Source organism: Centrocercus urophasianus, unplaced genomic scaffold, assembly GCF_019232065.1.
Source record: "Centrocercus urophasianus isolate 14NV4802_14NV808 unplaced genomic scaffold, USGS_Curo_1.0 seq_16, whole genome shotgun sequence".
NCBI lineage: Eukaryota > Metazoa > Chordata > Aves > Galliformes > Phasianidae > Centrocercus > Centrocercus urophasianus.
The window spans coordinates 4,210,037-4,228,227 of record NW_024884711.1 but is presented as its reverse complement, the minus strand read 5'-3'; the positions used below and the strand labels follow the sequence as shown (position 1 = coordinate 4,228,227).

Here is an 18,191-nt window from a genome sequence, read left to right as displayed (position 1 = left end):
CATGCTTTACAGCACCTGCATATCTGAATAATCTGATAAGCATGGTAGGAATCTTAGCTCCTCTTTACCACCACCACCTTGCTATGTCTTGCTCCTAATTCAGGGCTTTAACATACAGAAAAATATGTCAATTCAGCAGCCAATGCCAACTTATCCCAAAAGCAAAATGCAAGCACAAGGGGAGCATGATCATAGCTTTTGGCAGCAGCTAACCAGGACCTCTTTGGTGTACACATTAAACTCAGTCTGAGGTTCTGGTAAAGCTGTCTCACTGAGAGGGCCCTCAAAAACAGGCCAATTTCTGTTCTCAGCTGATGAGGGATCTCAGTCCATGAGCTGTATTTAATGCCATGGGATTATAATTGCTGGGCAATAGACAAGGGCAGAAGCATCATGTACAATGACTTTAGTTAGCCCTGCCTGCATGCCTAGGCAAAGAAGTCAAAATTCTGATTACCCAGCAAAAACAGAAATGGGTCTAAGCAAATTCAAATTGCTATTCAAATTGGCTTTTTAATGAACAATTTAGTAAATGGCATAACTTTAATTATAATGAAGTTAAAATTTTTCCACTAAAAATCCCAAATATATTCTCCATACATAGTTTCAAAACAAAAGCTATGTTTTTTAATCTTTTTTCCCTGCCTTTGATTAATCACGCTTTATACTTTTGTGAGTTTTCAGTGCAGACAACAATTACACTTTCTTTTTTTCGTTAGTCTCAATGTCAGACATTTATACAAACAAATAAATTCGTTTGGAAAAAGAACGCAGCTATTGATGGCCATTATTCCTATCGACATGACAACTGAATTTTTTGCTTCCAGTTGAACAAAAGTGAAAAAAGAGTTGTAAAACTATTCAGTTTGTAAGCTAAACATGGAGGCACAGTCCTCACAGTCTATCACAGTGCTGTAAGTAAAGAACTCATTAGCAAAAAAAAGAGCCATTGCACTGTATCTCAAAACAACCTATCTTCTCTATAAGCTGCAATTATCCATTGGAGGGTAACATACACGCTCAGCAGTGATGGTAAATGCCACACTGAAGACAGAAACATTACACACACCAACACAAATTAAAGAAATAACTAATTGGACAGAAGGTATTTCCACATTAGAATTACAAACTAGATAGGAGTAAGCAATATGATCTTCCTTAAAGATCAGTGGTGAGCGTAGTCATTTGAATAGCTTACTGGAAAAGCAGAATCACCACTGAAGGTTTTTAGGAGCAAGTTAAACACACAGAGAAAATACTCTGAATTTACTTGATTAATCCAGGTGCTAATTAACTTCATTGAGAGTATTTCCATAATAAATTTCCCTCCCTTGTTTTTACTGAAATCTCTACTAAGACCCACACAAGTGTAATGAAAACAGACATGGAAACAGGTCCAGCAACACAGAAAAAACATCCTCTATCCATTCTAACAGATTTTGGTGCATTGCTAATTCTTCCCAGGGTCTATCTGAAAAACTTCTCCCTTCCACAGTAACCAATGTGGTCTCAGATTGCAGGGCGTTTCCTTTTTTTTGATCAGAGATTGGGATTGGACATCAGAAAGTCATTATTCTTAAAGATAATAAGCATTTACTTTCATTTTTTGACCGGCTAGTAGGTCTTACATTCTCATACATTACAGATTAGGTTATTCTGGGTCAGTTACACATTCCTCTTTGCCTCTCCACTTCACTTAAGGGCTGTTAGTGAGGACCAGGTGGTCCTTCTCCTCCTCCACCATCTGCAGTTAAGCAATGACCTACCTTCCCAAGTCATCCAGCAGAGTCAGAGAAAAAGATCTCCCCCCCCACACACACACATCCAATATTCCACTTCTATTCTCCCTCCCAGTGTTATTAAGCAATTTGAGTGATCAGAGAACTCTGCTCAGGACTGTAAATAGTGAAGTATCAAATTACAGGCAGCATGTTTTCAGAGTTGTGGATTATGACTGGTCAACATAACACGGCCAAATAATATGAAAAGACTGATGGTCTTGCTCTCCAAAGAATTCTTAACAGCTTGGAGAGGCAAAGAAGAAACAAAACCTTTACAGCAAAAACAAACTTTTGCTGAACGAGACAGGAACCATGGAGATAACATGTTTGTTCATTAAAGCAGACAGTATTTCAGTCTGTAAAATGACATCTAACAATGAACCACATTATCATCTTCAAATAAATATATAATATAAAAATACATAATATATAAATAAATATATATAATATTTAAATAAAAATAGAACAGAAGGATATATCAAGAGAAAGGAGTTGTACAAAATCTTGCTGGTGTTTTAAAACTTTGGCTGAGTTTTTGCTTGCCTTGCACTGCTCAGCTGCTCAAATAAAACATGAGTTAGGTGACTCAGCTCATGTGTGAGTCTCTGGCTTATGGAACTGTTAAAAGAGAAGATCTTAACTTTCAAGAACTCAGCATCCAAAAGGTTCATTAGCATTCAAATAAGTCACTATAAGGTTTCTCTTTTTTTGAAGTGTTGCTACAGATGAGTGCGTGTATGTCTGACAAGCATCATTAGAATTCAAAAAGTCAGGGTTGAAACTGTAATTCCTGCTTTTAAAATTATTTGCTTATATTATTATTAGTTGCTTATCCCATGAAACTTCAAATCCTGTGTTTCCCTAAGATTATGGAAATGTTTTTCTTATTAAAAATTGAAACACGCAATTATTTTCAGTAACTCCTTGGAAAAGATTAAGCAAAGTAATAATGCATTTCAACTGAAACGACGGGATTATAATTTGTAAAATAGTCTTAAAAGGTGGGTTTTGCTAATTAACAACTGGAAAAAATAATAAGTTTTCACGGAGGATGTAAATTGCAGAGCTCATAAAGACAGAAAGGTAATGGCACCTCAGTTGAAAGACTATAAAATTATAAGACTAAGCTAAGACAGTGTTGTAAATAGCATATTCCTGAAACAAAAGTTAGCATACACAGCTTACCTGTACAGTAGGAACATCTGTAAATGCCTTAATAAAATCATCTTCATCCACAGCTCCAGCTCCTCCTTCTTTAGAGGAACCTACAAAAACATAAAAAAAGGTTAAACAGAATCTAATGCACATCCAGGTTTTCAAAGTGAAAGAATTAGCTTTCAACCTGTTTTCAAACAATTAATACAGCTCACAAAAAGCCAGAATATTCAACCTTTGTAAAACTGCAACACTGATTTCACCTTGAAGTTAAAAAACAAACAACAACAAAAAAAACCTTTTCATTCTTTGAGAATTCTAAGCAGCTTCCACTGACAAAGTTAATGGTTTAATTTTATCATTTTTATTTGTGCTTAACCAGAAACATGTTCAGTACAACATGTAAAGGTGATCAGGATTGCATCCTGATAATGCAAACACTCCCAAGCACAAAATTTCAGATTTTTCAGCTGAAATGGAGGCATCAGCTGGAGCAGAGATGTATTTTACTTACTACAGCACAAACAATCATAGAATCATAGAATGGCCTGGATTGAAAAGGACCACAATGATCATCTAGTTTCAACCCCCCTGCTATACGCAGGATCGCCAACCAGCAGCCCAGGCTGCCCAGAGCCACATCCAGCCTGGCCTTGAATGCCTGCAGGGATGGGGCATCCACAGCCTCCTTGGGCAAATAACCATCATTAAATGAAGTTAAGCCTGAGAGGCCATCAAAAACACAAAACGAGGACTTTCTGACAACACAAACACTCAGTGGCTACAGTCTTCACAGATGTTTTATGGCTTACAGACCCAGACCTTCTATTTATAGTGCAGGGCTAAGCACTGCTATGACTGTACTCTTGTGTACTTCAAAGTGTGAGCATCCACTTCAAGTATGGTTCAGATTGCAGACTGAACAGACCTGAACACCCCTACGCAGATTAGGTTCTCTCCCGCTCCTTTGAAACTGCAGTTCAAGAACACTTTTGAATGATACCTACCAGAAATTGGACACGTTAGCATTTCTGTATCATACTGAAAGCAACAAGCCTGAGCTCAATAATACTGTATAAGGGAACACAATTTATCTAACGGATAACAATTTCTGATGTTAGAAAAAAGAGGGACACACTGCTACTACTGAGGGACACAGCTTCAATTAGTTAATTTAAACAGCCCATTTTTTTTCTTCATTTACTGATCCTCAAAGTGCTTTTACAGCTTTGCCTTTGTCTATACTGCAGAAGGAAGAAAACATTGCTCATCTTCTTTCCTGACTGCTTGGTAAGTATTCTGATCAACTCACTCAGTAGAATTACCTCTATAGAGAGCAAGAAAAAAAAATTTCAGAGAACGCAATCCATTGTGATTAACTCTGCTGGCAGAATTTAACAGGCACACAATTGAAGATACCCTTCCAAAGAACCTCTCATGCATTTATAAAGCTTGTCTTTCCTCCACAAAAGCAATGCCAGAGCTTTACAAAACTCCTATTTAAGAGATGCTCCCCTCAGACCTATAGCTGACAGATCTGGCAGAGTATGCCACAGTCTGATAAGCTGTATGCCTGTTGTTCTTAGACCCAGCTATGACAGCACATTTTCTAGAAGCATACCTTTTAACTATTGATGTCTTCCACTAAACAACGCATGTTATTAACTTACAGCCACATAACACATCATCTTTTTATCAAAGACAATTTCAACCACTGCATTCCTGACAGTAAGAACACTGTAAGTAATTCCAAGGGCCTGTAAGCCCACTGCATTTAATATCTGCAAGTACACAGCAGATAACTAAAATCCAGAGCCTCATCAAACAGCTCTGTCTTTGAAGAGAGCTATCAGTACCACTGCTGGATCTAGACCCCTATGCAAAAAAAAAAAAAGAGCAGAAATGAATCTGAAAGAGATGAACAATGCACACAAGACATTTATACACAGATTTCATCCTCTTGTTACTGATCAATTATAACTTTCACCAGTTCTTATCATTCAAGCAGCCTGGTTAGAAAGGCTCACAAAGCCAATTGCAGGCCTTGATTCCACATCAGGAAGCTGGTGAGAACGTACTGAAAATAAGTCTTGATATGGAAGAAAATTACAGCATATTAAGCATCTCCAACTTTGGTGCTTTCATCTTAGCTTGCATGTGTGTGGGGATGGAGGCAAAGGAAATGTGCCCCTTTTTTCTTGCACTTTACTACGAGAGATGACACCTTCTTAAGTTCAATTCAAGAATTCCTACTGTTTAAAGAGGCCCTGTGACTTGTTTTTTTTCTTTCTGTAAGAAAGTTTCTCCCCAGTCACAAGGTTTTGAGCTGCTTAGTAATGTGAAAAGCTCAATAACCAGAACAAGTCCTGAATGCAAATTAAAAAATTAAGTTTGTTGGATTTTGATTGCTGGTTTTGTTTATTTGTTTAGTAAAAGCAGTTTTAACAACCAGGCATTATAAAGTCCTCTGCAAATTTCTTCCTCTTGCTTTTAAACTGTAACACTTGAAATCTTATGATGCCACTGCAATGACTTGGGATCACTGTCTTGCTTTACCATTTTCATGCTCTCTCCACAAGTACCTACAAAGCTCTCCAGGATGGGACAGAAACAGCATAACAAAGAACACAGTAAGGAAGAAGAAATACAGCATTAGAATAGTAGTGGACTGATATTCTTCTGCTGAAACAAGGAACAGTCTAATCAAAGCATGATTCTGCTTTTAGTTGCTTTTTTAAAAATAATTACCCACAGAACACAGCTGTGTGTTGATACACTGCACTGGTAAGCTTTAAAAAGCACACTGCTACACAAACTCACTCTATCCCTCTGAATTCTCTAACAGCACACAGGAACAGGATCTTACTCTTGGAGTAAGATTATTCGGATTTTTTTTTCCTCTGAAATAAACAAAACTGAAATACCAAAAATCCCCAAGGCCATTCAATAACTTCACCACAAACTGAATCTCAACACTCCTTATTAAATATATATATATATTAAAAAATCCATCTGCTACCCTATTGATTTTGTAAAATTCTACTGAGTCGTTAATTAGGAACTGACAGCCGCTTCAGCTCAGCATGGCAAAGTGCACAGGACAAGGTCACAAATCACTCAGCTTTTCATACAATACATTAGTTGGAATTGCCACTGGTTCCTCCTACTGACCCTATCACTGTATCACAAGCACAACCAAACAGAGAATCAGACCAGGAGAGGCTGGGCTAGGAATACGCTGGAGGAATGCTTACAGTGAGAGAAGTTCCCCGGTCTGCCTCAGTGTGGGCAGACACAAACACTGTGCTAACGTGGAAGAAAAAGAAGTTTAGCAGCGTTGATACAAAATAACCCAACATACAAAATAAATGACTGAAATTAGAAGATACTTCCTTAGATTATAGCAACCAGTTTTTGCTATCACCAACTCATAGAATCCCTTTAAATGATATAAAATCTGACTGCCTGTGAGGAGGACAGAACTTGCAATGTGCCAAGACAATCCTCAATAAGTTTCCACAGTCCCTGAGTGTTCTGCTGTTTGTTAGGCTCTCAAACGGTGAGATTTCCTGAATCTTCTGTAGCTCCTGAGCAGTGTTTCACAAATGTATTTACTTCTCCTTCGGTCAGCTTTTATTACTACTCACGTTTGAAATGGTACCTTTTTGCAGGAAGAAGTTATCTGTGTTTGATGATCTGAATTGTGACCTCTCAGCTGGCAAAGGTGATTTTTAAGAAAATGATTCTGGTGAAGCCCTTAACATAGGCTACATTTCAGTGGCTCAGTAAGGAAGCACTCCATCTTTCCAGACGCCATGCAATTACTGCTACAATTAAAACAACAGTGCAGAATAACATCTTTTCTTATGCAGTTTTCAAACCCCTGCTTCTCAAAAACATGGGACAAATGTCTGGAAGTCGACTAACTCTGAAAAATCCCTTCATGTTTTAAAGTACTAGGTGATGTAGAGCATCTTGAAAGACTGCACAACCTATTTCAATTTCTGTTTTCAATAGAATGCACACCCTGACTCATTAACAGCACACAGGGAACACTGGTGGTTTTACCTCAGTTCAGCAAGCTCTTATTTCCACGTTTGGATTTTAATCAAAAAACTTTCATCAATAGACAAGGAAAGAGCTACTGTCCAGTCTCAAGAACCTGGTTAAAGATCAAAGTTATTTTTCCATGGGCTCATTAAGAGTCACTTTGTATGATAGGTATTTTCAAGTTGCCAGCTCAAAAACTGTAAAACTATTAGAGCAACAGAGATACAGGACTTGCTCTAACAAAAAGCACTCCAATCAAAGTTAGACAAGGTGCAGTTTTGCAAACAAGGGCTGATACATTTGAAGATAGTTACATCAGTTAACAGTTTCCAGCAATATTTAGAGTAACTGTTAAAAGATTTTGTTACTGTAATAAGATGCCCCAAGTTTCACTCACAAAACAAACCGTGCCATTCGGAACACAAACGTTCCAGGCTCTGCACACAAATTAAGGAACAGGTCACCCTGCTAACTACCTCAGCTCTGCCAATAAAACTCAGAATATCCAAAAATAAACTTGCAGTGATCTTACTTCAATTCAATTTAGCTGAATCAATCAGCTAAATTCCAGCTGCCTCATGTATGTTTTCTGAGATAAAAACCAACTGCATCTGGAGAGAAACAACTCCCCATCCTCAAAAAACCTGATACTATGGAACTTGTCTGCACTTTCAGAGCTTTTAGGAGTACAAACCCTGCCTACCTGACAGACCTCATGCATAAAACACAGGGCTCCATGAAATGGGCTCTGATAATTAACGCTGGAAAAACATTGGGAGATTACCATACAGAGATGCTCAGCATGTCTGTTTGATGGCAGTTATTTTTGCACAGAGGGGAAAAAGAAGGAGGGAGAAGAACAGCAGAAGAAACATGTATGAGCCCCTTATGTCAGTTAAATTACACTAAAACCATGGCCTGAAGTGCCTTTGACAGGCACCAGGCAGGCAACCAGGATCAGTAAAACTCTTCAGCTGTCCCAACACAACCAGATTTTTTGGTAATCAATTTCAGAAACAAAAATACATTCTTTAATCATCAGGTACAATGCTAACACTAAATAAACAACTTTCAATGGAAACCTGACTTAGGATACCTTCCCACTGTTTTAAATCAGCTCAGAAGACAGCACAGTGACTTTGCAGAATAAAAGAGCCCCCTTGAGAAAGCCTGGTTGAAGGAAAATGACAGATGAATTCTGGCCAATTCAGCCCCGGTGACTGACAACAGAGATAACCTGTCCACCTCAACTCCTCTGATGCCAAAAGTCCTTGATCCTGAGGCAGCCAGAAACAGTCATTCAAGCTGTAACAGCTGCATAAACTGAACAAAATAGCAAAATACTTTCAAATATATTCAAGTAATTGTTATTTCTTACTTTCTGTTGCTGTTTTTTTCTTCCTCCATTGAAAACTTGATAGTCAAGGTTAAAGACTCGACCTGTGGTGTGCTTGTTTCATCACAACATTGCTCCCACATGCCAAAGCCACTGAGCATGAACAGAAGTTTCCATGCAGTAATGGAGTGCATTCTCTCTCTCTCAGGACTGCAATGCTAAGCAGAACTTTCCATGCAATTACTCATTCCAATAAAGAATAGGGGTAGGAGGGATGAGAAGAAACCAGGAGTGAGCTATGCTTACAGCAAACGGGGTGACAGGAAGTGCATAATCACTAGATGCTCCCATCTCAGTCGCTGAGATGTGACACATGATCCAAGAGCAATCACAGAGTGAAGTGCACACATGTTCCTTGTCCCAGGACTCACGTAGTAGGAAGAAGCAGGAGCTAATTCTCACTTCAACTGAAGTTGGAATTGAAGAAATTGAAGATTTAGCATTCTTTGTCTAAATTTTTCAGCTGTTCTTGAGTGTGAAGATTCCTTTGGAATTGTGTATTGAGCATATGAACTAAAGAAAACAATATATCCTCTGAGAGACTTAGCAGTATTTGAAGCTTTGTTCCAGTACTGAATGCACACTTTCAACAGCTCTAGCCTCAATACCCAATTTTCAATGCAGCACTGTTTCACAATTATAGAAGACTAATATTACTAGCTATTTTCACAAGTATGCTATGCAGATCAACTAACAAGCACCTGTGAAGCAGGCAGACATGCTGACAACACAAGAAAGAAAGTAATCATGTCAGCTCAAGGTTTGGACAGCTTAAGTTAGATAAGGCCATGTACTGCATGGGGGGAAAAGGCAGCTCCTCGAGCAACAGGAATACAGATCCCTGACTTCCTCTGGGCTCATCTCACAGTTGATTAATGTTTGTTTGTGCTGAATTATCAGCTCACACAGACATCTTTCAAAGCAAGCACAATGCTCATGCTCACACTGTTATCTTCCAATCGCTCATGCATTTTTTTCTCTAACAGCTGATTCTCACAAATACTTAAAAGCCCATTTGTGACCCTGCCTTGCTTGCCAAGCTTCAACAGGTGGGCTTAAAATGTTATGCTAATGTTATGCAAATTTCACTTATTTTCAGCTTTAGTCTAGTCCTCTAATAACCTAGAATTTACATTTTGCTTTAATTTGTTCCTAGCCTTACACCTCAATAGGGTAAAATCCTGCCAATTACTCTACATTACAGGCATTATTACTGAGAACAACCAGGAGCACAAACAACTCATTTGTATCACCTAGAACTTGTTTTACAAAACAGGCTGGGTTGTGGTATTGTAATTATGTGGAGGTTTTGCTGGGATGTCATGTGTTCAGAAAGAGAGGAATTTTTATCACTGTTACTGCTTCTCTTCAGCAGCACTTTCTTTACTGACACAATTTAAACTGATACTCTATTAAGAACAAGTAGAACTAACATTGTTTGCTGCTGCAAACTGAAATAAGTTTTAAGGATATGACAATGAATTGTTATCTTTTCATTGCAGAAGTTCACTAGGGCAAGACAGAAGGTCAACTCATTTGATTTTAACAGATGGATGCTTTACATTTTTAAGAACATCTTATTTATTTGGTGCAAGTAATACTTGTGACTTTGCTAAAATTGCACTATTCACATTCCCACATTATAATAATAAGCACTTTACGTTTCTACTTTATTTTAAAGTTATTTTCAACCCTATTTATTTTATTTTCAGTTGTTAGAGTGGCACTGATTTTATTCCTCTTCCTTTTATTTTTAGTCTATTTTATTTTGTTTCATTTGTCCACTTTTCTACTCCACTTTAAAGTACATACAATTGTCCTAAGAAATGAAACTTCAGACACTTTATTCTCCTTCCAGCCCTACAAAGTGGAATCATGCTTTCTACTTTGCAAAGCAGCTTCTCTTCAACAGCAGCAATGTGGGATTGCTCTGCATGTCTGTTTTCACTTACTGTGTAACACAGCCACAGTCCCTAAGGACTCAAAGTGACAGGGTCAGCTGACTCCAGTCTGCCCTCCTCCTCTCTCATTCCTCTCTTTCCTTCTAGATTCAGCCACATGAAAACAAAGAAATTGCCTTCCCCCTTCTCAGTGCTTTAAAAATCAGTATTCCATGTTAGCAAAATAAACAAGGGTTGGCTCTTCTTCCCTATTCTCACCACTGCCTGGTACTACCATGATGGCTAGTAGGATGCTTGGGACTATATCATATAGCACAGATGTTAAAAGAAGGTTACAAAACGTTATAAGCTCTCACTTACAGACTTCTTAATTAGTGCTCGCTGTCACCCTCTTCTTATTTTATCCTCTACCTTATTTTATTAGGGAGACTAATAAACAGTAGTTATAAATGTACAGAGAGAGAGACACACACATGCTCTATGAATGTATATAAGTGTATTTATGTGCATGTGAAGTAAGAGTATATGCAGTTAATTTTGGTCTCTGGGGCTGGTTTGCTAATTCACCTGATAAGCTCCAAACAAAAGAATACAACAGGCAAGAAAAGGAATCCCCACGAATTATGGCTAAGGAGAACAGATCACTGATCGTATGAAATGAAACCTTCTCCTGAAGTCCTACACAGGAGATCAAACAGCAACAAAACAACTGGAGGAGAAGATGGAAAGCTGGAATTCCTCCTACTTCCCTGAATTCTGGGTTAGGTTGATGCAGCTGAAGACTGCATCATTGCAAACCAGCTAACCAGCAAAAAAATGGGCAAGGCTGTGTAGGGAAGGAAAGTAATGTACTTCCACTGTGGGGACACCAAGTATTCTGTAACAATTTCTGGTTCAATGTCAATTCCCACCTATTGATTCTAAAGGGTGGTCAGAAAGACAGGTCTGACTGCAGAAAAAAAACCATCCCAGCTCTCAGCAACCTGTAAGCCAAGAAGGTAACTGTCACAGAGTGTCAGTGATGCTCTGAATGCCAAGATCTTGGTTTTGTGGCTCACAAAGGGTCGAGATACAATTATGAAGAAAAGCCTAGTTAGGTTTACGTGACAAATAAAGCACTTGGGAAGTCATTCATGAAAACTAAACAAGTAATAGAGGAAGGATTATCACAATGCTTTAATAGAACTAGTACTCCAGAGCTTGTTTTCCGTAGAACTCAAAAGTATAACATAATTTGAGTATGATTAGTGTGAAGCCTTTCTTGTGTGTCAAGTAAACACAGCACTGTCTTCATCAGTTGGAAGATAATCAATACAGCAAGAAAGGCATTTATCCTGCTATACTCAAGTCCACTCACTAACAATTTGTATTTACAGTTCCACAATTACTGAAGTCCTTTTAACAAATACACTTCTTAACTACACAATATAGCTTTAATGAGGCTAACTTAACCTGGCTAAGGTTTCAGAAGGCAAGCATCCATTTTTCTGTACATCTGTTTTAGGCAGAGACTTTTCACCTATACTGCCTCATACTAACATAACAACTTATAGTACTGAAATCTTTTTCTGCTAAAAAATGGATTCCAAAGGAGTAAATCAGTACCACTGCAACACTTTTCATAGGGTTGCACTGCTATTATTGAGAAGGAGGAAAAAAGAGCATTACAATGCTAATAAAACTCACTACAGACAGAGATATACAATCTGAACTTAAATTTACTGAAGGTGTGAATAACTTCCTAGAGGGAAGAATGTGTTCCTTTAGTTAAGAAGAATGTGTACCACACTATTATAGTTGCTATAACCTTTTTTTTTTTTAAAAAAAAAAAAAAAAAAAAAAAAACTGTTCACCTGGTTTTCCTGTTTTCCAGTTAATGGATTCCTACCTAGAAGACAGTCTTTTTAATGACTTTTGAGCCAGCAAACATTTGGAGGCTGTTAGGAATTAAGATCACCCTAAAACTGATGGTTATGTCAAGTAGTACCAACATCAAACCTCACACTGCCACACTAGCAGATTCCACTGAGAATCAGAACCTTACAACAGTTTAAGAAAAAGCAGCATAATAAATCCTTTTATTTCAATGTTGAAAAAAAAAACCCCAAGCTTTTTTTGTGTGCACAGATTTTTTAACTAAGGTTAAAAAAAAAAAAAAAAAAAGCAAAAAAGCAAAACATTATGTCCTTTGGATTCCACTTGGCATCACAGAATGGCCAGGGTTGGAAGGAACTTCAAGGGTCATGAGGCTCCAACCTCCTGCCACAGGCAGGGCTGCCAACCTCTATATCTAATACTAGACCAGGCTGCCCAAAGACCCCATTCAACCTGGCCTTGAACACCTCCAGGGATGGGGCATCCACAGCCTCATCATCAACATGCTTACTCCAAAATCTATTCTAAAACAGCACTCAGAATAGCTCTTATTTTAAACTAATAAGATCACCTTTGCTGGTTTGCTGTTGGATAATTCATCCTAAACTATGCTTGTTTCCAAGAGTCTAACAATATTATTAGTGCAAAACAGTAAGCAACATCTATTAGTGCTACTAGGCCAATATAACACATAAAAGAAAGCCAACAAACCCCAGACAAAAATACTTGATGCATGATCTTCTCACTGGAGATACTCTAAAAATTATGAAGTTCAAGTTATTGCCTTAAATTACAACAGTAAGAATAATGTTCCAGCCCTACAGAGGTTCTCTTAAGCATACAACTGGAAGTTATTACAAACTTTCACCCTGACATGGTTTAATCTGCAAGCTTTTCCTCCCAGTGTCACTCCAGTCTAATGAAGTGCCAGCATTCCTACACTTCACCGATTTTAGAGACTACTGACCTCAACTGACAACATGGGGAAAGAGGCCAGCCTTCTCGTTGAGGTATGGATGGAGCTTCCCTACCAACATCCACACTACATAAAACTTCTGAATAGTAGAAATCGTGGTAGAAGGAGTTCACATTGGCAGGAGAACCAATCAAAGCCCTCCAAGAGATCTTGAAGAGCACAAGGATATAAAATATAGCTCATCTGGCTAACACTCAACTTAGGTTGTCTTCTGCTAGAAATTATGGTGTCTATTTCAACCCAGAAGTGTCTTGCCAAGCTGCCAAGAGCCCATGAATATCCATTTCTTGAAGTACATAACACACACTGCAAGCATTCTCAAGAAGGTGGCCTTGGAGCAAATGGGTATTAGAGAGGCTGTGCCACTCCAGTGAACAGCTGAAAACAAGCGTGCCAGAAGTAGATCAGCTGTGCAGGACACTGTATTTGTTGGCAAATCACTACCTTAGGGAAGTGCATCACTCATGGAATAAACACCATGCCAGATGAAGCTCTACCTCATTAAGTTGAAGATCCAACACTTTTTATTCTTCAGAAGAACGGAAGTGCCTGAGCACCTCCCAGCAACAAAGTGTGCCCAAAAACAGATCACTGGATTTTTCACCCTGCTAATTTTGCCCACTTCTGATACTTTCTTAGCAGCCTATCTTTCTTGCAGACTTAATCACACCTGCCTCTGAAGGCAATGACAAGCCATGTCACCCCTACTGTAGATATGGCCAAAGTATTGTCCACCAGGACTCCTACACGTCCCTCTCTGCAGAGCTACTCCCTGGTGGAGTCACCATCCTGGCAGTGTTCAAGAGGCATCTGGATGAAGAGCTATGAGATAAGGTTTAGTAGCTTGTGGTAGCAATGGTGATGGGAGGACTGTTGGACTAGATATCTTCGAGGTCCTTTCCAACCTTGTGATTCCATGATTCTCTAGTAGGTCATCATTCAACCCGTACTGGTGCACGAAGTCATTCCTCCCTAGGTGCAAGACTGAAGTCAATCCTGTTAAACCTAACCTGGTTTCTCATTACCCAACTCTCCAGCCTGTCCAGGTCTCACTGAATAGCAGTATAGCCATTCTTCCCAGCTTCATATCACCAGCAAACTTGCTGAGGGTGGACACTATCTCTTCATCAGGGTCACTAATGAAGATGTTAACCAAGACTGGATGCAGCACCAATCCCTGACAAACACCGCCAGATGCAGGCCTTCAGCTGGATTCTGTGCCGCCGATCACAACCTTAATGCACCCCATCACCAAGTCCAACTCCTGGCTCCACACAGGACCATCCAAAACACAAACCTTATGCCTGAGAGCACTGTCCAAACACTTCCTGAAATCCAGCACCTTGGGGCAGTGACCACCATCCTGTGAAACTTCTTTCAGTGTCAATTCACCCCCTGGTGAAGAACTTTCTCCTAAACCTCAGCCTGATGCAGCTCGATGCCATTCCCTCAGGCCCTGTCGCTGTCACCAGAGAGCAGAGGTCAGCTCTGTGAGGCTCCTGTGAGAATAGAATCACTCAGCTCTTCTGCTCTCGGCTGAACAAATCAAGGGACCAGAACTGTTCCTTGTATGTTGTCCCCTCCAGACCTTTCATGATCTCCACAGCCCTCCTTCGGATGCTCTCAAGCACTTTCATTTAGTTTTCGTTTTCATTTCATTTTGCAATTTAGTGGTGTCCTCAGACTTAGCATACAGTAGAGACCTGCATCCCGATACATCTCCTGACAAGGAAAGGCTATGTCTGATGAAGCACCTGATCCTGTAGAATGGGGGTGACTTAAAAGACTTAAAGAACGTCACTGCTTTTGTTAGCTTGCTTCCAAAATTTTTTTAAAAAAAGAGAAAAAAAAGAATAGGAAACAAAAACGGTTTGTACATCTCCTGTTTACACCACTGGTTGCAAACCGGCAGGGCAAACACTGGCTTGTTGCAGAAATGCCTCTATGTGAGAACTTCAGCCAAATCAAGAAAAGAAAAATTAAAATAGAGCCAGGTGAATCAGAAAGCCTTCTGTTACTGAGCCAGAGAAGGTAGCTGAGATCTCAGGCTCCTCTTCTCCTCATCCTCCAGGACAGGATGAACAAGGAACAACTGGGGATGCTGCTGCAGCATGGATGAAGGAAAAAAACGATTCACTAGTTTTTCAGATGAAGAACAAACCAGATGTTTCCCTTACATTTCTAATCAGGAGAGCAAAGCCAGCATCTCCTCAGCCCTCAGCTTTCCACAGAAATTCTGCAACTGGGTGAAAGTGACCGATTTAGGATGAGTTGGTGGGGTCATGGTGGAAACTGTAGTCATCAGTGAAGAAACATTTAAGCTCCAAGTACTGACAAGGAAAGGACCTGTCAGAGCTTTTCAGACTGAATACATAAGAGTCCCCATGGGGCCCCCATGACTGAAGCGCCCTAAAAAAGCCAAACCAGTGCTGTTCCTGCCCCACCAGACCTGCTGCAGCAGCACAGAGGGAAACGTGCCAGCCTCTGGCCCCCTCCCTGCTGCCACCAAGTAGCAGCCTCTGCTGCTCGCTTCTGCTCCTCCATGTGACACAGGACACAGGTTTACAACCAGCCCAGCACAGCAGGAGCTTCCCCAGCACCCACAGGCAGCAGAGCGGCAGCTCCTCGGGCCCTCCTCACCTCATCCCTCGCAGCAGCCGTGCAGGGGCAGCCCCGTCCTGCCCCAATGGCACCTGCAGCTCTCACCAGGCACAGGCAGGGGACGGGCCGGCACCCCAGGTGGGACCCACTGCAGGCAGCAGGGATGGCAGCACCAGTTATAGGTTCATGAGTTGGGAGCTCATCAACAGATAGTTCTGGAAAGATGTTTGAACCATATGCCTCCTCTGATCTCAAGTCCTCCCATGTATCTATTTATTTAATGGTTCTGGAAATAAGATGTTCGAGTAATTGTCCTTTTTCATTGTCATGTCCTTTGACTCACTCCTTTTTTCATTCATTTAATGGTGACACCTCTGTTTTCTCTCAAAAGAAGCAGAAGCAATGGTTCTAACATCAAACCAATGGTTTTCTGTAAGAACCTAGTTCTAGGCTGTAGGCTGTAAAGATATAGAAATAAATAACAGCAACAAAATACAAACTGTTAATTTCAAAGACAGTTTCCCTTAGAAAGTCTTTTAAGTGGCACTTCCTGATTCATACTGCTATCAATTGTGAGTTGTACGATGGCAGTGCTGATCCCGCCCTACGGGAATCTTTTCAATGTATCAGGAAGTCTGAAGATCACATTAGAGATGCAATGAATTGCCAAAACATGAGCTCTATCTTACTGAGAGGCCAACAGATACTGCAGCTTGTTAGGTATGCATATTTTAGTTCAAATTTTATCTTTGCTGTCGAGTTCAGAAGAACACCCTACCAAAAGAAACAATTATTTATCAAGTACCATACCTAAAGCATGGTATGTTTCCACTTACTTACACATTTTTCTGAATGTGTGCATAAACCATCAAAAAAGGTGTCACTTTTTTTTTAAATAGCAGTGAACAGTTGCTGGTGAGATTCCGCCCCTCCCAGCTATTATAAAAAAAGAAGAAAAAGCATGTCCACCTTCAATGATTATAATTAGCAAGCATCATCATTATTCTACTTTGAAATCTACCATGAAAAAAATCCTGGCAACAGTTTTGGCTCTCATTTGTATCTTTTACAATTAGTTTCACATTACTCTGGCAGTTTATGGAGTAGTAGAAGTCACTGAGCTGTACCATACACCTCTGCTGAAGTCTACAATTGATGACCAGCCCTTTTGAGCCATGCAAAACAGAGCACACCTACAGTAAAAAATTCACTTACATACATTTACTATAGAGTTTCACAATTTTATGGTATATATTGTGATGGACATGTGAATTCCATGAATTCACATGCATACATTCAATCTACCAATACAATCACATTCTCCAGATATTTTTTTTATTTGTGAGGCCTCTATAAGCCAATTGCACATCATAAAGCAGGCAGGCTTTATGCACACACCTTTGAAGACAAATAATTACGTAAAAGAGGGTCCCTTACTGTTATCAGTTCTGCAAGAATACTGCAGTCATGAATTAAACATCACCTTTCAAAGTTCTGTTTTATGCTTGTTCTAGCAAGGTTTCTGGCAACACCCATTAGAGGCTGAATAGCTTTACATTACCTCCAACCTTCGGCCCACCAGCAGAACCCGGCTTCCTTGCACTGTTGGAAGGATTTCCTGGCTTTTTAGGTGCAGGAATCTTGAAGGCTGAAGCAGCTGACGATGGCCTATTTCCATCCACTGACTCTTCATCATCGAAGCTTTTGTCTAGAAAAGGATACATTAAATTGAAATATATATGAGAATGAATGCATATTTAGTTCTCAATCGTCTGTTCTGCTTCATATTTCACCGACTGAAAAAATGCATAAATAAAAACGTGTATTATCACTTTGTCCTCTGGCTGTGACCTACGAATAAAATGACAATCAGAAATAAACAGCATTTTCTACATAGTAAGTGTTCATAAAATATCATTTTGCCTTCATAATTAATCGCTACAGCACTGCACCTAAAAATGAATCCTTCACATTCATTCCCACAAAGGGAAAATATCTTTGCACAGATCAAATATTTTTGCCCACTTGCATGTATTTCCCCCCAAGGAAATACCATTCTGTATCGCTGCATTCTACCGAAGACAAATGCTTCTCCCTTTTCTTCTTTTACTCGTGCATGCATTTTTCTGCTACACATCCTCCCACAATGTGTCTACCAGCACTCCCTGTCTCTTCCCTTCCACCCAGATTTTTCAACTTACAATCGCAGATCCGCTTGCAGATCAGCCGCCTCATTCCTCTGATAGCTCTTAAATCCCCTGGCCCTAGGAAGGACCCAGCACCTCACATGGCCACACGCAGTCGATTCTAAATGCTAATCCAAGATGCTGTTGGAACCTGCTCGCAACACCCGAGATCCACCACTGAGATTTGTGCCGGCATCTTTCTCTGCCTTCCCTGCACTAGGTGCAGGCGGAGCCAATGAGCTGCGAGGTGACATCATCTGCTGGGAGCCA

At 39.8% G+C, this 18,191-nt stretch overlaps 1 protein-coding gene across 8 annotated transcripts in view; it reads right to left on the bottom strand.

Moving 5' to 3' along the window:
- The window catches only part of CLASP2 (cytoplasmic linker associated protein 2), a 130,256-nt gene that overhangs the window by 66,442 nt on the left and 45,623 nt on the right, over positions 1–18,191 (bottom strand). For all 8 annotated transcript variants that reach the window (XM_042816974.1, XM_042816972.1, XM_042816977.1 and 5 more), the window contains 2 exons: positions 17,297–17,443; positions 2,967–3,046 (listed from right to left, as the gene is read on the bottom strand). In XM_042816974.1, coding sequence (XP_042672908.1) covers positions 2,967–3,046; positions 17,297–17,443 — 227 coding nt within the window. The remainder of the gene's footprint in view (positions 1–2,966; positions 3,047–17,296; positions 17,444–18,191) is intronic.